General features: G+C 45.4%; 1 protein-coding gene across 1 annotated transcript in view; it reads right to left on the bottom strand.

The window, feature by feature from the left end:
• The window catches only part of TYRP1 (tyrosinase related protein 1), a 46,275-nt gene that overhangs the window by 7,782 nt on the left and 14,669 nt on the right, over nucleotides 1-23,824 (bottom strand). The window contains exons 4-7 of the mRNA XM_033948485.1: nucleotides 20,252-20,456; nucleotides 18,523-18,690; nucleotides 9,926-10,105; nucleotides 7,719-7,865 (exon numbers count right to left, since the gene is read on the bottom strand). Coding sequence (XP_033804376.1) covers nucleotides 7,719-7,865; nucleotides 9,926-10,105; nucleotides 18,523-18,690; nucleotides 20,252-20,456 — 700 coding nt within the window. The remainder of the gene's footprint in view (nucleotides 1-7,718; nucleotides 7,866-9,925; nucleotides 10,106-18,522; nucleotides 18,691-20,251; nucleotides 20,457-23,824) is intronic.

Genomic DNA, 23,824 nt, shown 5'->3' with positions numbered 1-23,824 from the left:
TTCATTTTGGTCACTCTTCTTTGAACCTTTTCTAATTCTGCTATATCTTTTTTGAGAACCATTCTTTTCTCCAAAGATCTATTAAATCCTTACAAGGTTCTGCCAGTTTTCTCAATTTTCTGGGATGTATCCCATCCAGCTTTGTCCACTTTCAGTTTTCAAGTTGTTTATAAACATTTTCTTCTGGGAATGGTGAAATATCTACTCCATTTCCATATATACCCTTGGCAGATATAGGGCTCCTTTTATCAAGCTGCGGGGGTTGGCGTGTGATGAAATGTCTGAAGCACAAACCCCCATAGCGCACCTTGATAAAAGGATTTTCCTTTATGAACACAGAACAGAAATATGGAAGGATGAATCTTTGTTATCTTTTCAATTCTGGTGGAACTCTGTTTGCTTAATTAGGAAATATGAGCCATAATGAAAAAAAAGAGGCAAAAAGGCTAAATTAAAAAAATTGTGGTCACCTATACAAAAATATGTGGATAATGGTTGAGTTATTGAAAGAATGGATATGTCAACATTGTACATCTGGATTTTCAGAAGGCGTTTGACAAGGTTCGAAAAAATGCAAGCCATGGAATTGAGGGTGAAATACTCACATGGATTAAAAACTGGCTGGTGAATAGGAAACAGAGTTGGGGGTAAATGGACAATACTCGGACTGGAAAAGCATCACGAGTAGAGTGCCGTAGGGTTCGGTGCTGGGCCCGTGCTCTTCAATCTATATATATAAAATCGGAGGTATGTATGTGTGTATGTGCCGCGATCATGCAAAAACGGCTTGATCGATTTGAACGAAACTTGGTATGCAGATCCCTCACTACCTGGGATGATATGTTCTGGGGGTCTCGAGGCCCACCTGCACATGTGGGCGGAGCTACAAACAGAACATCAGATTTCACCCATTCATGTCAATGGAAAAAATGTAAAAAGCTGTCATTCTCACAGTAATTCCAACTACCTGGGGTGATATGTTCTGGGGGTCTCACGGCCCACCTGCACACGTGGGCGGAGCTACAAACAGAACATCAGATTTCACCCATTCATGTCAATGGAAAAAAAGTAAAAAGCTGCCATTCTCACAGTAATTTAAAAACGGCTTGACCGATTTGAACGAAACTTGGTATGCAGATCCCTCACTACCTGGGGTTATATGTTCTGGGGGTCTCTCGGCCCACAACTCTATGTTGTTTGCTCAAGGGTGGGTTCACCCAACAATTTATATGTTCTTGCTCCTGGAGGTGAAACTAAAAATGTTGTTTATAATCACGTTTTGCGTTAGTTGTATTGTATTCATTTTGTCAAATATTTCACATTATAATTTGAATATTGTACTTTTTATTAAGCTGTAAAAAAATAATTTCATTCACCACTATAAAGTATCTTTATTTGAATCCATTTACAGTTTTATTGCTATAATTAAATACCCGTGCAATGCCGGGGCATCAGCTATATATATATACTAGCTGATGGCCCGGCGTTGCACGGGTATTTAATTATAGCAATAACACTGTAAATGGATTCAAATAAAGATACTTTATAGTGGTGAATGAAAATATTTTTTTACTTTATAAAAAGTACAATATTCAAATTATAATGTGAAATATTTGACAAAATGAATACAATACAACTAACACAAAACTTGATTATAAACAACATTTTTAGTTTCACCTCCAGGAGCAAGAACATATACATTATTGGGTGAACCCACCCTTCCCACGTGTGCAGGTGGGCCGCGAGACCCCCAGAACATATCACCCCAGCTAGTGAGGGATCTGCATACCAAGTTTCGTTCAAATCGGTCAAGCCGTTTTTGAATTAATGTGAGAATGGCATCTTTTTACATTTTTTCCATTGACATGAATGGGTGAAATGCGATTTTCTGTTTGTAGCTCCGTCCACGTGTGCAGGTGGGCCGCGAGACCCCCAGAATATATCACCCCAGGTAGTGAGGGATCTGCATACCAAGTTTCGTTCAAATCGGTCCCAGAGCTTTTTACATTTTTTCCATTGCCATGAATGGGTGAAATCTGATTTTCTGTTTGTAGCTCCACCCACGTGTGCAGGTGGGCCGCGAGACCCCCAGAACATATCACCCCTGGTAGTGAGGGATCTGTATACCAATTTTCGTTCAAATCGGTCCCACAGCTTTTTACATTTTTTCCATTGACTTGAATGGGTAAAATCTGATTTTCTGTTTGTAGCTCCGCTCACGTGTGCAGGTGGGCCGCGAGACCCCAAGAACATATCACCCCAGGTAGTGAGGGATCTGCATACCAAGTTTCGTTCAAATCGGTCAAGCCATTTTTGAATTACTGTGAGAATGGCATCTTTTTACATTTTTTCCATTGACATGAATGGGTGAAATCCGATTTTCTGCTTGTAGCTCGGCCAACGTGTGCAGGTGGGCTGCGAAACCCCCAGAACATATCACCCCAGGTAGTGAGGGATCTGCATACCAAGTTTCGTTCAAATCGGTAAAGCCGTTTTTGAATTACTGTGAGAATGGCATCTTTTTCCATTTTTTCCATTGACATGAATGGATGAAATGTGATTTTCTGTTTGTAGCTCCGCCCACGTGTTCAGGTGGGCCGTGAGACCCCCAGAACATATCACCCCAGGTAGTGAGGGATCTGCATACCAAGTTTCGTTCAAATCGGTCAAGCCGTTTTTGAATTACTGTGAGAATGGCAGCTTTTTACATTTTTTCCATTGACATGAATGGGTGAAATCTGATGTTCTGTTTGTAGCTCCGCCCACGTGTGCAGGTGGGCCGCGAGACCCCCAGAACATATCACCCCAGGTAGTTGGAATTACTGTGAGAATGGCAGTTTTTACATTTTTTCCATTGACATGAATGGGTGAAATCTGATTTTCTGTTTGTAGCTCCGCCCATGTGTGCAGGTGGGCCGCGAGACCCCCAGAAAATATCACCCCAGGTAGTGAGGGATCAGCATACCAAGTTTATTTCAAATCGGGCAAGCCGTTTTTGCGTTGGCAGCTGTTTTACATTTTTTCCATTGACATGAATGGGTGAAATCTGATTTTATGTTTGTAGCTCCGCCCACATGTGCAGGTGGGCCGTGAGACCCCCAGAACATATCACCCCAGGTAGTGAGGGATCCGCATACCAAGTTTCGTTCAAATCGGGCAAGCCGGTTTTGCGGAGGCAGTTTTTACATTTTTTCCTTTGACATGAATGGGTGAAATGTGATTATCTGTTTGTAGCTCCGCCCCCGTGTGCAGGTGGGCCGCGAGACCCCCAGAACATATCATCCTGGGTAGTGAGGGATCTGCATACCAAGTTTCGTTCAAATCGGTCAAGCCGTTTCTGCGTGATCGCAGCACATACATACATACGCCGAGAGGTTGGATAGGCTGGGGCTCTTCTCTCTGGAAAAAAGGAGGCTCAGGGGAGATATGATAGAGACCTTCAAGATCATGAGGGGCATAGAGAGGGTGGATAGGGACAGATTCTTCAGGCTGAAGGGGTCAACAGGCACGAGGGGGCATTCGGAGAAACTGAAGGGAGATAGGTTCAGAACAAATGCAAGGAAGTTTTTCTTCACCCAAAGGGTCGTGGACACTTGGAATGCGCTACCGGAGGAAGTGATCAGGCAGAGTACGGTACAGGGATTCAAACAGGGATTGGACGGATTCCTGAGGGATAGGGGGATCGTGGGATACTGAGAGAGGTGCTGGGATGTAACACAGGTATAGAAAGCAAACCAAGTAATAAGTATAGAAATCCAACCAGGTCGTGGGTTAGGACTTCGATGGGAAGATAAGACTCAATGGGAAACCAAGGTGGCAAGGGGGCCCCTTCTGGTGACTCAGACAGGCCGTGACCTGTTCGGGCCGCCGCGGGAGCGGACTGCTGGGCAAGATGGACCTGTGGTCTGACCCAGCGGAGGCACTGCTTATGTTCTTATGTTCTTATTATGTTCATACATCCGATTTTATATATATATAGATAAAATCGGATGTATGTATGTATGTTCCAGCATAACTCCGAAACGCATGGACAGATTTCAACCAAACTTGGTATACATATCATTTGCTATCTGGGAAAAAAATACTGTGGGGGTGGGAAGGGGATGACATGTAAAGACTCATCGAAAAAGACAGATATTGCTTTGACCAATGGTGTGAAACTTGGGGAATGATGTCACACAGTCAGAATGATGTCACAGTCAACAGTATATAAGGAAGTGCCGCTGTGGTGTGGTGTGGTTAAGCCGAAACTGAAAATTTGTGTGATGTTAATCCTCAAGTGAATGTTCCTGAAGGGAATTTATATCCGGGCAACGCCGGGTGATCAGCTAGTACATTTATAAATGACCTGGAAATTGGTACGACAAGTGAGGTGATTAAATTTGCAGACAATACGAAGTTATTCAGAGTAGTGAAGACGCAGGAGGATTGCAAAGACCTGCAACGTGACATAAACACTTTCAAGAAATGGGCCGCGACATGGCAAATGAGGTTTAATGTGGATAAGTGTAAGGTGATGCATGTCGGTAACAAAAATCTTATACACGAATACAGGATGTTCGGTGCAGTACTTGGAGAGACCCCCCAGGAAAGAGACTTGGGAGTACTGGTCGACAAGTCAATGAAGCTGTTCGCGCAATGTGTGGCGGCGGCGAAAAGGGCAAACAGAATGTTAGGAATGATTAAGAAGGAGATCACAAACAGATCGGAGAAGGTTATCATGCCACTGTATCGGGCCAAGGTACGCCCTCACCTGGACTACTGCGTCCAGCACTTATCGCTGTAAATGAAAAAGGACACAGTACTACTCGAAAAGGGTCCAGAGAAGAAAGACTAAAATGGTTAAGGGGGCAGGGCTAGGGCGGAATTAGGGGCAGGAATGGGGTGAAACGGGGCGGGGATGGGTGGGCCCGGGGGTGGGTCTAGTGGCTCAGATTTTATGAATGTAAAATCTGGCAACCCTAGCTGGGATGCCATGTTTTCAGCGTGTCTTAAGTATTGTAAGAGCAGGAGTGTTTATTTGTGTTCAAGTATGCCTAGCCTGGGACCATCGGTTTTGTGGTTACCACCGCATTCCCGAGCTGATTGGATGACATCAGTCCCAGCTGTGCATGTAGAGTATTTAATGAGACACAATACATGCCGCGGCCATCTTAGATCATTCATTCGGGTGGCCACGTCGTATAGAGCACACATAGTTCTGAGGTAAGCCAATAGTTTAGTTGTTTTTGGTTGATGCAATGAATTTTAGTAAGCATTGAGCACTTAAGTTATGTTTTATTGTAGGGATTGTGCCCTGAGGAAACCCGAATAGGGTGAAACATGTTGGCAGTACTCTATCCCTCTTGGCTGAACCACCCAAGATAAGTTCTAACTTTTATCAACTACTAGCTGATCACCCGGCGTTGCCCGGATATAAATTCCCTTCAGGAACATTCACTTGAGGATTAACATCACACCAATTTTCAGTTTCGGCTTAACCACACCACACCACAGCGGCACTTCCTTATATACTGTTGACTGTGACATCATTCTGACTGTGTGACATCATTCCCCAAGCTTCACACCATTGGTCAAAGCAATATCTGTCTTTTTCGATGAGTATTTACATGTCATCCCCTTCCCACCCCCACAGTATTTTTTTCCCAGATAGCAAATGATATGTATACCAAGTTTGGTTGAAATCTGTCCATGCGTTTCGGAGTTATGCTGGAACATACATACATACATCTAATTTTATATATATATAGCTGATGCCCCGGCGTTGTACGGGTATTTAATTATAGCAATAAAACTGTAAATTGATTCAAATAAAGATACTTTATAGTGGTGAATGAAATTATTTTTTTACAGCTTAATAAAAAGTACAATATTCAAATTATAATGTGAAATATTTGACAAAATGAATACAATAGAACTAACGCAAAACGTGATTATAAACAACATTTTTAGTTTCACCTCCAGGAGCAAGAACATATAAATTGTTGGGTGAACCCACCCTTGAGCAAGCAACATAGAGTTGTGGGCCGAGAGACCCCCAGAACATATCACCCCAGGTAGTGAGGGATCTACATACCAAGGTTCGTTCAAATCGGTCAAGCCGTTTTTGAATTACTGTGAGAATGGCAGCTTTTTACATTTTTTCCATTGACATGAATGGGTAAAATCTGATGTTCTGTTTGTAGCTCCGCCCATGTGTGCAGGTGGGCCGCGAGACCCCCAGAACATATCACCCCAGGTAGTGAGGGATCTGCAAACCAAGTTTCGTTCACATCGGTCAAGCCGTTTGTGAATTACTGTGAGAATGGCAGCTTTTTACATTTTTTCCATTGACATGAATGGGTGAAATCTGATTTTCTGTTTGTAGCTCCGCCCACTTGTGCAGGTGGGCCGCGAGACGCCCAGAACATATCACCCCAGGTAGTGAGGGATCTGCATACCAAGTTAGGTTCAAATCGGTCAAGCCGTTTTTGAAGTACTGTGAGAATGGCAGGTTTTTACATTTTTTCCATTGCCATGAATGGGTGAAATCTGATGTTCAGTTTGTAGCTCCGCCCACGTGTGCAGGTGGGCCGAGAGACCCCCAGAACATATCACCCCAGGTAGTGAGGGATCTGCATACCAAGTTTCGTTCAAATCGGTCAAGCCGTTTTTGCGTGATCGCGGCACATACACACATACATACCTCCGATTTTATATATATAGATTTATTGAATTAACATGAAAATATAGCATTGCACAAAAAAAAACTTTAAAAAACTAAAGAGACCCGATGATGATAGGGGGCATAAAGCCAGTTGCTATGAGACATAATTGAGTATCTGGTGGCACCTCTGAGGGCCTGAAGACTTTTGTTAATAAACAGTTGTAATATAGAAGATATTGTGGGGAGGGCTATAGTGTATCCCACCCCTTAGGTTGCAACTGTTCTTTTTGAAGGCATATATAGATCCCTTTATACCAAAAGATTACAAATAAATACAGTGGAACCTTGGTTTACGAGCATAATTCATTCCAGAAGCATGCTCGTAAATCAAATTACTCGTATATCAAAGTGAGTTTCCCCATAGGAAGTAAGGGAAACTCGCTTGATACATTCCCACCCACTCCCCCCCCCACCCCCGAGGCCAGCGGCACTGCTCTACCCTCTTGAGAACCAGCATCGCTCTCTCCCCCCACTCGTGAACCGGCACCCCCCATCTGAACAGCATTCAGCTGTACCCCCCCCCCCATCTGGCACCGGTACGCAGCCCACAGGACGTGCCGGTGCCAGTGAAAGAGGTTCCTGCCTCTTGCCTGGGCCTTGCACAGTTCCTCACCGGCACGTCCTGTGGGCTGCATGCCGGTGCCAGATGGGGGGGTAAGGCTGTATGTTGTTCGGGCGGGGGGGCATCGGTTCATGGGGTGGGGGGCGGGGAAATCGATACCGGTTCTTGGGGGGGGGGGTGTGCTCGCAAATCGAGTCAACGCTCGGTTTGCGAGACAAGATTTGCGAGAATGGTTTGCTCGTTTTGCAAAACACTCGCAAACCGTTGTTACTCGCAAACCGAGGTTTGACTCTACTATGATTACTACCTGCCAATGTGCTGTCCTGATTCCGTATCTGATACTAGGGATTCATTGTACATGCTGTCATGTGGTAGTCATTATTAACTTACAATTATACCTTTGAGAATAGGAAATGGAAGATAAATAACTGTAAAGGGTTAAATACTTACTTGGCCACTGAACCTCATACATGTATCCCAGATTTTCTGGTGCAGCTACAAACATTTCATTATTGGTAACTGGAGGCCAGAATGGTACCATGTTATATTGTCGATTATGTCCAATTGGTGCATTTTCCAATGGGTAAAGTGATATATCTGTTTATGATTATATATATAATAAAAGATTAGATTTTTTTTTTAACTACTAGTAACATCTGAAATATTTCATACTGCACTTGAAGCACAGATACATTCTCACTTGAAAAAAGCAATTGTAAAATGTTATATTGTTGCTTGCATTCAAATGCATTCCCTAGGAATGACAGGTTTAACTAGAGAGCAGTCTGTAAGTATAATATGAGTGTTTCTTGAAAGAAATAGCTACGATTGGGTGCTGAAAAGTTCTCAGCCCAACCAACCAGCTTCCTAAATTCTGAGTTTTATTTTGCCACTCTAGCCGAAAAGAGTGTTATCTCAATTTGTTAAGTGCCAAACAAAATTCTAGGTTTTGACATTGTTTCAAATCATTGATTGATCCATTTCCACGCCAGTCTCGTTTTGGCTGGGCTGAGAACTTTTCAGCACCCCTTCGTTTATAGCAGAAAGGCCCTGACTTACCAGTGGAGTCAGCAACTTGTGGTATAACACTCCCACAGGTTGCTGACTGCCATGGTAAATGAATTATGCTGAGCACGAGCCACAGCTTACAGGGGCTATTAGAGGTAACCCCCTCCATTCCCTTAAAGCAGGGGTATCCAACCTGCGGCCCAAAGGCCGCATGCGGCCCCGTGAAGTATTTTGTGTGGCCCCGGTCAAGGGCAATGCAGTGTTTTCCTCTGCTGCCCCCGGGTGTTTACTGTCTTGCCGGCTCCCTCCTCTGTCTTGCTGCAGCGTTTCGGCCCCAGAAACATTTTTTTTCGGCCAGTGTGGCCCAGGAAAGCCAAAAGGTTGGACACCCCTGCCTTAAAGTGCCCACACTCCCTAAAAGGGCATACCATTAGTTGTGTTGGCGGTCCAGTGATCAACAGGCGGGAGTGATCCCAAGTCACTCCTGCCCCGGCCAGTGCCGTCTTCACAATGGTGTGCTTAGCTACTGCACAAGGGGTCACGTTTCCACGTCCTTATTATGGTGTGCCATGAGGATGATGCAACATTTACCATGATTCCCATTATTTCTCATGATGGCTATTCACTAACAACATATTTTCAGCTATGTTAGCCAGTCAACTCCAAGTGTTTGCATAGTTAGATTTACGCTAATTACAGGTGAAGTCTAGCTGGTTGGTTGCATATGAAAATCATCTTAAGACGTGTGACTTAAACATAGCTGGCTGCCTTAAGTACTCTTTTCTCCTACAGGAAATTATACAAGGCAATTTATGGTTTTCACTGGCGCCTGCCTACCACAGATTAGCTGTTACAGAAATTATCCCCCAAATTCTATTTTTAAAAAAGTGCTAAAAATTGCATGGGTAAATTTGGGCGCATGCCTAATTTGTGTGTGTAATTGGAGGAGTGTGTGGTGCAGTGGTTGAAGCTATAGCCTCAGCACCCTGGGGTTGTGGGTTCAAACCCCGCACTGCTCCTTGTGACCCTGGGCAAGTCAATTAATCCTCCATAGCCCCAGGTACGTTAGATAGATTGTGAGCCCACCGGGACAGACAGGGAAAATACTTGAGTACCTGATTGTAAAACCGCTTAGATAACCTTGATAGGAGGTATATAAAATCCTAATAAAACTTGAAACTTAATTGAATAAGAAGCCAATTAGCACCGATAATTGGGATCTTAAGGAGCAATAATTGATGCTAACTGGTTTCATTAAAATGCATATGCATAAATTTAGGCGTGAGATCTGCACCTATATTTACTTGTGAGTCCAAAAAGGGAGAACGGAAATGAGAAGGTCATGTGCAGATTGGGGAGGCTCCTTAATTTTACACATAGTTATAGAATAAGGGGGGATCTGTGCCTAATTTAGGGGCAAGGATTTATACCATATTTCAGTTGACATAAATAGTCAAGCCTAAAGTTAGGCACAGTTGCCAGCATTAAGCGCTTTTCTCTAAACAGTGCCTAACTTTTACACCCATTTATAGAATAACTCTGAGCATGTTTTCCCCTGATTTGGAAGTGCAATTTATAGAATTCAATCCTATATGATGGACATATGCCTGACCAACCGAACAGTGGCTATGTAAGAAACTTAATCATACCAGCACTGTGCTTTCTCAACCATTCATCAAAAACTGCATCAGTGAAACTGTGTAAAAGTACAAAAATAGGATCATTGGGAGACAGTTGAGTTTGCCCTCCAGTTCCGTTCAGAAAGAGATGAGCCAAATTATGAAGACTTCGAACAATAGGGTTATATTTCCCAGAAGGCTCACTGTAACCTAAAAAAAAAAAGAAAAAAAAAGAAACCCCAAATAAACCAAATATCATACAAATAATGAAAACATTATAGAACTAGTCTTTAAGCCCGTTACATTAATGGATGCTAGAACAGATGTGTGTGTCTGTCTTTCTTTTTTTTCTCTCTCTCTCCTTGGCCACTTTCTGTCTGTCTGTCTTTCTTTCTTTTTTTAGCTGTCTGTCTCCTGGCCGCTGTCTGTCATTTATTCTGTGTGCTTCTCTCTCCTTGTCAGCTGTCTGTTTTGTTTTTTCTTTCAGTCTCTCTCCCTGGCCCCTTGTCCTTCTGTGTGTGTCATTCACTCCCACCTACCTGTCTTTCAGTGTGTCAGTCTGTCAATGTCCCATCTGTTGGGGTTTTTTTTCTTTAAATCTTTCTCCCTGTCAATTATTGTGCCCCATCCTACCTTTTTTTTTTTTTATCACGCATTGTGTTGGGAAGGGCAACCGGCACACAGTAACCACTGCTGGATTAGGTTAAACCGCCACTCAAAGCAAATCATCATGTGTGCACGCGCCAAACGCACCTGTGCTGCACACTTTACAATTTCTCTGCCAGCCACAGAACTACAGACGCACGGAGCCATAAAGATTGAAGTGTGCATGCGCGCTAAGGGTATTATTATATAGGATATCTTTGCTGCCATACTGTATGAAAACTTTATAAAATTCTAAGTTCCATAGCTAGACATATCTTCAAGATATGCAATCTTAAATTCTTCAGGGGACATAGATATAGGGGAAAAATAGAAAATAATGCCATGTAGTCTTTCTCGTATACTATCTACACAGTTTTACAATCCATTTTTCTCCCTCTCTTCCCTATCCTGCCTATCCAGAGCATAGATGCTGAGATGTTTTAAAATCTATTCACAAACGCTCCATGAAAAGCCTTGCTGACCATTTTAGAAGTTACCTTCTTGACCAACTGTATCTGGTTTATATCTTTCTGAAGGTATGGTCTCCAGAATTACATATAGTACTCCAAATTAAGTCTCATTAATGATTTCAGCAAGGCAATAGCACCTCCTATTCTGCTGTTCATTCCTTTTCCTATGCATCTAGCTTTTGCTGTTGCGTTGTTATTATTGTTAATAATGCTCCATTTCTTAGACATTTTCTCTTCAAAATAGAACCCACAGCAACAAAAAACATATACATATAGTAAAGCCAGAGCTGGCTCAACCTATGGACCAGGAGAGGGCCTGGCTCAGAGTGCCAGTGATAAAGGGTGGCAAAAATCCCAGTCCAGCATCTCTCTCTCTCTCTTCTCTTCCCTCTGCAGGTATGGAGAGAGAGATTCAAAATTTTTGCACCCTCTATCACAAGCATTAGGGGGAGACTTGAGATGAAGGGAGAACTACTAGATTATGGGGGCAAGCGCCGATGCAAAAGTTGGCACAGGGCATTACAGTCCCTTGAGCTAGTTCTGAGTAAAACAAATTTAGGGATCCTTTCATTAAGCAGCACTAAAAGTAGGCCTTAGTGCGCCCTCACAGGGGTCTTTCCACGTGATAATGCCATTTTTACTGAGGCCTTAAAAACCTCAATTTTCTATTTTTTTCTATTAATGACCATGGGGCTCATAATCTATATATATAAAATCGGAGGTATGTATGTGTGTATGTGCCGCGATCACGCAAAAACGGCTTGACCGATTTGAACGAAACTTGGTATGCAGCTCCCTCACTACCTGGGGTGATATGTTCTAGGGGTCTCACGGCCCACCTGCACATGTGGGCGGAGCTACAAACAGAACATCAGATTTCACCATTCATGTCAATGGAAAAAAAGTAAAAAGCTGCCATTCTCACAGTAATTCAAAAACGGTTTGACCGATTAGAACGAAACTTGGTATGCAGATCCCTCACTACCTGGGGTGATATGTTCTGGGGGTCTCGCGGCCCACAACTCTATGTTGCTTGCTCAAGGGTGGGTTCACCCAACAATTTATATGTTCTTGCTCCTTGAGGTGAAACTAAAAATTTTGTTTATAATCACGTTTTGCGTTAGTTGTATTGTATTCATTTTGTCAAATATTTCACATTATAATTTGAATATTGTACTTTTTATTAAGCTGTAAAAAAATAATTTCATTCACCACTATAAAGTATCTTTATTTGAATCCATTTACAGTTTTATTGCTATAATTAAATACCCGTGCAACGCCGGAGCATCAGCTTTATATATATATATAATCGGATGTATGTATGTATGTTCCAGCATAACTCCGAAACGCATGGACAGATTTCAACCAAACTTGGTATACATATCATTTGCTATCTGGGAAAAAAATACTGTGGGGGTGGGAAGAGGATGACATGTAAAGACTCATCGAAAAAGACAGATATTGCTTTGACCAATGGTGTGAAGCTTGGGGAATGATGTCACACAGTCAGAATGATGTCACAGTCAACAGTATATAAGGAAGTGCCACTGTGGTGTGATGTGGTTAAGCCGAAACTGAAAATTTGTGTGATGTTAATCCTCAAGTGAATGTTCCTGAAGGGAATTTATATCCGGGCAACGCCGGGTGATCAGCTAGTAATAATAATAAAAAAGTCTAAAAAGTGGCCTAAATGGGTACTTGGACGATCAAAAAGCTTGATCGTCCAAGTACCCATAATCAAAGCTGGTTTTAGACGTATCTAAAACCAGCTTAGGCCTTTCCCCTGCCTCTAAATGCATAGAGCAAAAAGAGGCGTTTTTAGAGGAGGGGAAAGGGCGAGAGGTAGGCGGGAGGTGGGCCGACCTAGACATAGGCGTACAGCAGGTATAACCAAAGTTTAGGCAGGTTGTCTAGTCGGCACGTTTTGACATAGAAGTCAAAACAGGTATACGTGCTGAAAAAGGGGTCGCTGGGCTGATCGCTGCAGCTCAGCGGCCCCAGCAACCTGCCTACCGCAACTATCACTGCAGGAGAGATGGCTTATCTCTCCTGCCGCGATGATGATCGCCCACCCCCCTCTGAACCATTTCACTTCGGGGTGAGCATCATGGCAGGGCATCTCCCCTGCCGGCGATCCTCACCCCGAAGTGCAGCGGTTCAGAGGGGGGCGGTTCAGAGGGGGGTGGGCGATCACCATCATGGCAGGAGAGATGAGACATCTCTCCTGCAGCGATCAGCCCTCCTCACAACTTGATCCGGGCAGGAGAGAGCCGAAGCCCTCCTGACCCTGCCTATCTGATCGGGGCAAGATGGAGGGCCGCGACTCGTGGGGCAAGAGAGCTTGGACTCCCTCTTTCCCCGATTGGATCGGCGGGGCCAGGAGGGCTTGGGCTCTCTCCTGGCCCGATGTTGGCGAGCGGGGGGTGGGGGTAGATTCTGTAACCGGTGTTGTTTTTGACAGACACCGGTTACAGAATACAGCTTTTAGGTGAAGGACTGGCTCCTCCTTTGCCTAAAAGCTCTTGTGTTGGGTGTTTGGGACTTAGGCTTTCTTTAGGTTGATTATATGGTATAAGTTTAAACATAGTGGTGGTCTGGGCGTTTAAACAGCTGAACGTAGAGGCAGGCCATTATTTTTTTTAAAAACCTCCTTTTGGACGTTTTTTTGATAATGGACATTTTCCCTTCTACTTTCAACGTTTAAGGCCTTAGGCCAAAAGGGAACTTGGACGTTTTTTTTTTTTATTATGCCCCTCCATGTGTTTATGTTGCTATTAGTGAACAGCCTTTTTTTTAAATTACCACAGGAGCACTTACCACTTCCTATTTAGGAGAAGGTCGTAAGGGTTCCTGAATTGTCTGTGCCCTCTCTCCACCATTGACATGCCGCCTCAAAAAAAAAAAAAAGGCAAAATTTTTTAGTGGGCAGTTAGTGCATGCAGATTACAAAGTTACTGCATGACACTTGAGCGTGTCCTGTGGTAACTTGTTTTTCTGTGTGCTAAACTTCTATTACGGCTAAGCGCATCATAATAAACAGACCCCACAATTAGCAATAAAACAATCAAAGCATAGCCCCTCAATCAACAGAACTATCAATGCCTGGTTGTTCCTACCCAGTTTGGCATCTTACTCAAAATGGCACCCCATAGCCATAAGACATGCTAAAGTGTCGTGGTAACTTTGTAATCTTTGTGTATTCATCGCGTACTAAAAAGTTTTTTTTTTTTTTATAGGCGGCTTGTCAATGGCAGAGTGAACATTCCTGTTCTAACCAGTAGCACATCAATATCACTGCACACTAACTGGTTAGCGTAGAGATAATTCAGGCGCTGGACTGGGCATTGCTCTTGCCCAAGGACTCTCTGGACCAGCAGTGTTTCATATGGTGGCCTCTTTAAGAGGCAGAGCCCCTTTGGCAATGGGGAGGGGGGGGGGGAATCAGGTGGGGCTTGAGCCTTGTGGGGCAATGAGGGGTCTGGAGTTGGGGGGAAGGTGACTAACTTTATCCACTTAGTTACCCAGATAGTAGATTGAGTATCCCTGCTAACGGAGTAAATTTTACCTCCACTCAAATTCCACCTCTAAGCTGCACCAGAACTGCACCAGGAAGGGGAAGGCCTACCATTTCAAAGAGGCAGGCCTGCTGGCAAGAGGGAATGGGCATCCCTCTTGCTGGCTTCTTCAGCAAGGTAAGGGGGAGAGGCTGAGTGGGTGCTTGAGCGGGGGGGGGGGGTCTGAGCTGACACTCCCCAGCCCACCAAACAACCAGGGCTATCTTTTGAGGTCTTGGTGGGGTAGTGGGAAGGGAGATATTTGTGAAGGGGGTGTTAGGGGAGTGCTGGGGGGTAGTGTCGGGGGGGGGGGGGAGGGGTCCAGGTGGCCCAGATGCGCAACTGGGTTGCTCAGGCAGGAAGGAATGGGAATCCCTCCTCCCTGGGTTCATGCTGTCACGGTGATGGCCCTCATCATCAGGGGGTTTGATGGACCCACAGTTATCGTTTTGGGGGGTGGGGTGGCATGACTTGAGGTTCAGGTTGAGGGGTAGTAGATTCAAGAGTAATGTTAGGAAATTCTTTACGGAGAGTGTGGTTGATGCGTGGAATGCTGCGTGGAATGTGCTCCTGAGGGAGGTAGTGGAGAAAAAAACAGTAACAGACTTCAAACAAGCATGGGGTGAACATAGAGGATCTTTAATCAGAAAATAATGGGTATACATTGAAGGAGCTAAGGCTGGTACTGGGCAGGCTTGCACGGCCTGTGTCCTGTATATGGACATTCTGTTGAGGACGGGCTGGGGAGGGTTTTGATGGCTGGGATGGGTAAGATGGACTAGAGTGAGCTTTGATGGAGACTCCAGTAGATGGAACCTAAACACACCACTGGGCAGGGCCTGGGTTTCTGGCCCAGAAATATCTAAGAAAAAGGACCATTTAAACTAAATTAATTTATGGAGCATGTATGGTTGGGCAGACTCGATGGACCACTCGGGTCTTTTATCTGCCGGCATTTACTATGTTACTATGTAATGGGGACAGATATTGTGTGTGGCTAACACACATAACACCTGTGTCCATTAAAAAATTAAAAAAAGTTTTCCTGCCCCAAACAGCTGAGTGGCAGGAGGCTGCTTCAGGGCTTCCCCTGCCTCTCAGCTGTTTGGGCTAAGAGTCGCTCTCGGAGCGATTCATTGGTGGGATCGAATGGGGATTACAACAAACCTCCGCCAAAATCATTTGCACGCAAACTTGTTTGAGTATTAGTCACTTTTTTGGAATCGGCCAAAAATTGGACTGCGGTCTTACCATAGAAACAGACGGCAGATAAGGGCCACGGCCCATCAAGTCTGCCCACCGCAATAACCCTCCCCTACCTTTCCCTGTGAAGAGATCCCACTGACGATCCCATTTTGTTTTAAAATCAGGCACGCTGCTGGCCTCAATTACCTGTAGCGGAAGATTATTCCATACCAATCCTGTTTAGTGCATCTAGGTCCTTCTGCCTATATTTTTATTTAATGCCTTAGATAATGGTTGTTGCATACTGACAACAGATGCAAACTGGAATAATTATATCTGTCAGTTTTCTAAAATACATCTCAATTATTTTAGGTGTTATAACAAAATCTGCATGGATTTTTTGTCTCCTTTATTGTGCCAATATCCTTCAAAGATACCTTATATAATCTATGCTTTCCTATGTGACAAGCCTTTCCCTCATGAACTAGTTTAAAAGTCATTCTATCTACTTTTTAAATGTTAATGCCAGTAACCTGTTTCCACCCTGTATAAAGTAGAGGCCATCTTTGGGAACAGCATTGGCATAGTAAAGGGGGGGGGTACAGGGGGTAGTCTGACCCCTGCACCATCTTGGTGGGGACGCCAACCCTGCTCCTTCCTGACCTCCAACCCTTCCCTTCCCTCGTACCTCTTTAATTTTCCCGGTGCGAGCAGTATCACAAACTTGCTGCCTGCATCAGTGTCGGCACTCTTTGACATCACTTCCAGGTCCCACGCCTAGGAAGTGACATCAGAGGGAGAGCCGAGATGACGTGGGCAGCAAGTTTGTGATGCTGCTAGCACCTGGAAAACTTAAGGGAAGGGGGCAAGCACGCAGTGGGGGGGAGAATGGAAAAGAGGGCAGGGAGGGGCGCCACCACTGGGGAACAGACTCTCCTTTCCCCACAATGTTATCCAATTCCTAAAAACCTCTTCCCTGTGCCGGGAGCTCAGCTTTATTCAGCATCTGCCCGATCTCTCTGTCCATCCCTGTCCCTGGTATCTGCCTGTCACTACTCCTCTTTCTGCCCTCAGATAACTGTTAGCAGGAGCCTGAACTATCAGTCCCCATCGCCCTTCGTGTTTCTTCTGTGCCAACACTGTGAGCATGTTTAAATCCCATGAGCTGGCACCTCCTGCTGCTGATCTTGAGTTGTATGAAGTCAACAGCAGAAAATTTTTATAAAAATCTACAGTGGGTAACAAGGACGAGTGGTGCCTGGGGCGGTTGCACCTCTCCCCTACCCGCTTATCCGTCCCCCCTTCCTCCACGCGCGAGCAACCTCATGAACTTGCTGCTCTGATGTCACTTCCTAGGTGCGGGCGCTGGAAGTGACATCAGAGACAACACTGACACGGGCAGCAAATTCGCAATGCTGCTTGGTGCAAGGAAAATTAAAGAGGTATGAGGGAAGGGACGGGAGGGGTGTGTGCATTTGGCGGGGTGGGGGGGGTCAGGAAAGAGCAGAGAGGGCGGACAGGAGGATGGGTGCCAGCACCCCTACCAAGACTGCCCCCCCCATGCCCCTTACTACGCCATTGAATATCTTTATTATTCTTGGTTACAGAAGGTACAAACATATAAACAACCAAGTAAGGCATACAGCAGAAAAGCACAACGAACATGGAGGTAACCACAATACCGCTTACAATGAAGAATACCAAGAATACAATGGTTCCATAAGAAAATAAAACTGTTTAAAGAGATCCCCAACTTCACCCACAACTACCCAAACTGAAATGCAATCTGGCAAAAAATCCCTAAATAAAAAGTACAAACTGTTAGTTAACTGTTCAATAAGCAACAGTGAGCTGTTGGAGATGTGTGTACTGGTGCAAAAGAGGCACCAAATCGAGGGCTACCTGCAGTTTCTTTCTATCTTTGGTTGAAGAGCCCTGGAATTCCTATTAGTCATATTGCTCACCCCCCCACCCACCATGGGGTCTGGTGTCCCTATCAGTTGTACTCAACCTCCTGGTTTCTCTTTTTCCTCTAATGGAGTCCTTGTGCTGCATTTTTTTGTCATTCGCAATCTTAAGTAGGGTTACCAGATGTCTGGGAAAACCCAGACATGCCCTCTTTTTAGGGGACTGTCCGGGTTCCCAGACAGACTTTCCAAAACCCGGCATTTGTCCGGGTTTTGAAAAGCCCTGATGAGCTCCGGCCGCATCTGGAGGACCTCCGAGCATGCGTGCATGACGTCACTCATATCCACGCATGTTCCAAGCCCTCCCGGCTGGAGCTCGTCTGGAAGAAGAGAGGAGGCTTTGTGGGAGTGGGATTTGGGGGTGGAATGGGGGCGGGGCTAGAGGCAGAACAGGGCGGGGTCATGTGTCCAGGGTTTCCTAGAGAAAAATATGGTAACCCTAAACTTAAGCATTCTATGTATTGTGGATGAATTTTAAGAATATTGGAAATGTTTCAAAGTGATTTTGTAGAAGTATTTATTTGCATATTTATGTTTATGAATTTTCCCCTACCAATCTGCAGCAAAAGCTGTGCTGCTTCAGAAAGATCAAAGCATAAGAATGTGTAGGTTTAATGGACATTTTACCACTTTGAGACTCATTGCTGGTTTTCTTTTATAGTTCTGTAGATCAGAAGCCATTATGCCATTAGTTTCCTCTTGTCTTTAACAGCTTGAAAAATATTTCAGCTAATACACCCCCACCAATCTGTTAATAGTATATCAGATTCCTGATCTCTGCTCTGTTATCATTTATGGTCCATTACCTTCAACTGAGTTGCGAAAACTTTCAGAAGAATTGGAATAAAATGGTGGTGTGTCAAATAAGTCAAGTTCTAAACAGAGAAGAACATCCTGGGGTTCGGGGAGACGCTGGACCATTGGTCTGGCTACATTTCCAGCAGGGTTTCTTCGAATTGGCCCACCCTCAGTACCTGAAATAAAGTCAATACAAAGCATACAAAATCAATGCAGGAATTTTTTTTTTTAAAACTAAGTATATGCGTGTAAGGCCATTTTTGATAGCTCGTCCAAGTCCGACTTTGGACATTTCCTGCAAGACATCCAAAGTTAGAGGTGGAGAAACAGCCATTTTCGAACAAGAGAGCCAAATATTATTTTTGTTCAAAAATCACCTACAAGGATGTCTTGGTTGCCAAAACTTCTGGACTGCCAGGACATCTAACTTTATTCATCGTTTTCAACCACAAGAAGTCCCAAGATAGAAATGTCCAAATCAGCACCATTAAATATGGGAGTAGCCAGCATTGGAATGGACTGGCCACGTAGACATGCCAACAGAGTGCACCTTAGAGGGCAATGCTGTGAACTTCACATATAGGGTGCTAAATGTACATCTAACCATAACCCTCTTTCCCTACCCCCATGCCCTGGCACCTCTCTCCTCTCCTATCTCTCCCGCACCCTCCATGCTCTTGCCTCCTCTCCTTCCTTTCCCTCTGGTATGGCATTTGTCTCCTAAGTTTCCCTTCCCTCCCCCATGCCCTGGCATCTCTCTCCTCTCCTTCCATCTCCCCTTCCCCCTCCATTATCTGGCATTTTCTTTCCTTCCCTCCTTCCTTCCTTTCCCCTGGTCTGGCATCTGTCTCCTTCCCTCCTCCCCCCTCCATGCCTTGGCATCTCTCCCTCCCCCTCCATGGTCTGGTATCTCTTTTTCTTCTTTTCTTTCCTTCCCTCCCATGGACTTGGCATCTCTCTTTCTTCTCCTTTCCCCAATTGGGTGCAGCAGCATTTCTCTTCTCCCTTCCCTGTCTCACACGGCCGTTGGCAGTGCAGCATTCACAATTTGTTACTCCTGCTTACTTTGGGTCTTCCTCGCTGCCGGGTCCTACCCACTTTCTGTTTCTGCAAAGGCAGGACTGGTAGTGAGGAAGGCCCGAAGCAAGCAGGAGTAGCGAGTTGTAAGCTTCCCTCCCTTTGACTCCCTCGCTGCCCTATCTCCCACCGTAGCCTGCAAGTGAATTCACCCATGCTCTGGGGCTCTAACACTGTGCTTGCCGGCTTCACTTCTCCTCCCTCTCCCCTCAAGACGTAACTTCTGGTTTTGGAGGAGAAGGGTCAGGAAGCCGGCAAGCACAGTGTTAGAACCCCGGAGCATAGGTGAATTCACTTGCAGGAGATAGTGTTTGCTCTCCTCTAACGCCAGCCCTGGAGCCACGGCTAATTTCTGTGGAGGCCACAGCCCCTGTTGGCCTTCCCCCCACCGTTCCAACGCTTATGTTTAGCGGCATTCCCTGTTGTAGTGCCGCTGAATATTGGCAGTTGTACAGTGACAGGCAATTACTTAAACAGCTTTGAATACCAGGCCCCCAGAATTTAGGTGCTCTGTAGAACAGAGAGGGATGGAATTTTTTTTTAAAAAAGCAATTATGCACCTGCTGAATGCCTCATAAATATATTTCAATTTTGACTGAATCAGATTTTTCACAAACAGTTTTCATGTGCAAAAGATCTCTAAACATAAGTAAGACTTACTGTTGCAGATGGTTCCCAATGTATCATAGTCATCTATGTGTTCGCACACAATTTGCCATTGTGAAAAGACAGAATTAGGACTTATCAGAGTAGAGTCAAAGTTACTTCTTGCTCCCATCAGATCATCACTGCAGATATCACACTTGCTTCCACCAATAGCAAAATTCCAGTAGGGGAGAGCAAATGATGGATCTCGTAGCATTTCCTGAATATTCAAACATATCTCTGTACGTTAAAATCAATGGTTGCATGGCTTTATTTATAATACAATGAATACATAAAGAAATTGAGTTCCAGAAAGTCAAAATATATATGGAGCTATCAGCTCCACCAGCTAATAAATGAGTGCTCAGGGATGACTTTATCATCAAGCAGACAACAGTCAAACAAAATTACATCTTCTGTGCTATGACTTTAACTGTAGGTTTTGACAGGCAAAACTTAAAACATGCAAAGCACAAAGGCTGGACGGTAATTGTTGAGACTGTGTCCAGTATAGTCTCAGCAACTACTGCATTAAAACCTGCACTAGCACAAGAGAATCTGGTAGCAATTAATGTTGATAAACTTAGCACCTCCTATCAAGGAGACACAAAGGGGCAGATTCTATAAACAGGTGTCCCAATTGTAGACAGTGGTAGGCATCCTACCACTGCCTAGCAGCCAATTGGGAGGCACATTAAAACAAAACAAAACAGAGGCAGGTTGCCTACATTGTAGGCATTTGTCGCGGTTGAGGGAGACACGTTGGAACACTTAAGCTTACCCAAGGCTGGGTGTGGGTGTGGTTTCACCCGGAAGTAGCCTTGGGTGAGCTTAAGCAGCCCTAGGTGTCTCCCTAGGGATGCGACAAACGCCTGAAATGTAGGCCAGCAAAATGCTGCCGCCCCACATTTCAAATAGATGCAGCCACTGAGCTGATTATGGCAGCAGGGAATCCCCCCAAAGTACTCTGGCAGAAGGGATGCCCACTCCCTCCTGCCGCTGAACCCTTCCCAAAGCAGCCAGTTAGGAAGGATGATTACTCCCTCTTGCTGCTACCCCTGCAGAACTTCCCAACCCCCCTCCCACCAACCAGGGACATCCCCCCAGACCCCCAAACCTGTAGACCCCCCAGCAACCATAAGTTCCCCCCCCCACACCCTGTACCTTTCCACTAGAAAGTCTGGCTGACCCGCCACTCCAAAATGGCCACCCTCTAGCCGGCAGACCTGCCACTCCAAAATGACAGGCCTTTCCCTTCCCAGTGCAACCTGAGATGCACCGGGTGGGGTCTATGTCTCTGATTTGCTCAGATGCCTAATGCACCTGAGCCAATTGGAGTCTTAGGCCTCCTTCACGGTACATCCTGGGATGCAGTGGGAGTGGCCTAAGGCTCATATTAGTCAAACACCTAGCGTATATACTCGAATATAAGTTGATCCGAATATAAGTCGAGACCCCCTTTCCCCCCAAAAAGGAGGAAAAATGGTTGACTCGAATATAAGTCGGACGGCTTAGTATTCAAGTGCCCTGCCCTGTCAGGCTCTGCACCCAGCCCCTCCCTGTCAAGCTTTGCACCCAGCCTCCTTCCCTTCATCACCTGTCAGGCACTGCACCCAGCACTCTTCCTTCCTCACCTCCCCTGTCAGGCTCTGCACTCAGTACCCTTCCTTCCTCCCTTCCTCTGTCAGGCCCTTCATCCAGCACCTTTCCTTCCTTCCCCTGTCACTCTGCACTCTTCCTCCCAGGCTTTGCCTTCTGTCCCCCACCCTCCCAGGCCCTATCTTCATACCTCTGCCGATCTGTGGTGGAGATGCAGGTACAGTGGGTCCTCTGCCGATCCGTGGTGGAGGTGCAGCAGGCAGGGGCAAGCTTTTCAAACTCCTGCCTCGCTGCTTACCGGCTGTGCGATCGAATTTTCTCATCTGAACGGCATGTGCAGCAGTGCGATTTGATGGTGCTTCTCGGTGCTCAGCGGCTTCCTTATTGGGAGGGGGCATTGACCCAAATATAAACCGAGACCCCCATTTTTGGGCCACTTTTTTGGCCTCCAAATCCCGGTTTATATTTGAGTATATACGATAAGTCCCCCTCCACGGGACATCCCAGAATGCACTGGGAAGGGGAACACTCATCATTTTGGAGTGGCGGACCTGCCGGCTGGAGGATGTAAGCATCCATCCGGCCGGACTTTTTTTGGAAAGGTACGGTGGGGATTTAGGGGTGCTGGGAGGTCTACAGATGTAGGTTGTCTAGAGGGGGGTATCACCAGTTGGCAGGGGGGTTTAGGAATTTGCAAGGGTTTGGGAGCAGGAGGGAATAGGCATCCCTCCTCCCCAGTTCATTGGGAGGGGTTCAGGAGCAGGAAGGAATGGGCATTCATTCTGTCTGGCTGCTTTGGGAGGGGTTCGGCGGTAGGAGGAAGTTGGCATCCTTCCTGCTGGGGTTCCCTGCTGCAGCCACTCAGCTGATCGCAGCAGGGGGATTCCCTTGCCGTGATCCACTCAGCGGCCGTGTCTATTTGAAATGTAAGCCAGCATTTTGCTAGCCTACATTTCAGGAATTTGTCACGGCCTATGGAGATACCTAGGGTGATACCTATGGAGATACTTTTGGGTGAAACCACGCCCAGCCTTGGGTGAGCTTAAGTGTCTCAACGCATCTCCCTCAATTACAACAAACACCCAGTGGTGTACCTAGCGTATGTGGCACCCGGGGCCCATCATTTTTTTGACACCCCCCATCTGTATGAAAAACATGATTTTTAGTAACAATTCACACATCAAAACTTTACAAAACTGTAGTGTGGTTTTTAGCCATGGTGGTAACAGCTTAGACTCTCATAGAATTCTGAGCATCAGAGCTGTTACTACCACGGCTGGCACTAAAAAATGCTCTACAGTTTTGTAAAAGGGGTTTAAAATAGAAATAAGTAGACAAAGATTAAACTGAACCACTAAGAAGCTGGACTCTGCATACAATGCAACACCACAGAAACAGCAATGCATCTCCCCTAAAGCAAAAAAATAAATAAATATAATTTTTTCTACCTTGTCTTCTCTGGTTTCTGCTTTCCTGATCTTCTTGTCACTCTCTTCCTTTCATCTACCGTCTACACTCTCTCTGCCCCTTCTATATGGTATCTTCTCTCTTTCTATTCCCCTTCCAGAAACTTTATGCCTCCCCTTCCATCGCTCTCTTCACCCCCATTGGTCTGGCATCCATCTTCTTCCCTTCCCTCCTCCAATGGTCTAGCATTTCACTCTCTTCTCTCCCTTCCCCCCACTTCCATCAGCATTTGCCCCCTTTATTTTCCTCCAACACAATTCCATCCAGTATCCTTTCCCCACATACCAATTGCATCAGCATCTGCCTCCTTTTTTTCCCTCCAACCCAATTCAATCCTGCATCCATCCCCCTTCTGTCTCTCTCCTCTTTCCCTGAACACCAATTGTATCAGCATCTGCCCCATTTCTCTTCTTCCACCACCCTTCCATTCCACCTTGCCCCTTTTTCTCCCTCCACCACCCTTCCATACCACCCTGCCGCCCTTTCTCTCCTTCCACCACTTTCCATACCACCCTGCCCCTT

Source organism: Geotrypetes seraphini, chromosome 1 (assembly GCF_902459505.1).
Source record: "Geotrypetes seraphini chromosome 1, aGeoSer1.1, whole genome shotgun sequence".
Taxonomy (NCBI): domain Eukaryota; kingdom Metazoa; phylum Chordata; class Amphibia; order Gymnophiona; family Dermophiidae; genus Geotrypetes; species Geotrypetes seraphini.
This window is presented reverse-complemented; position numbering and strand designations above follow the sequence as displayed.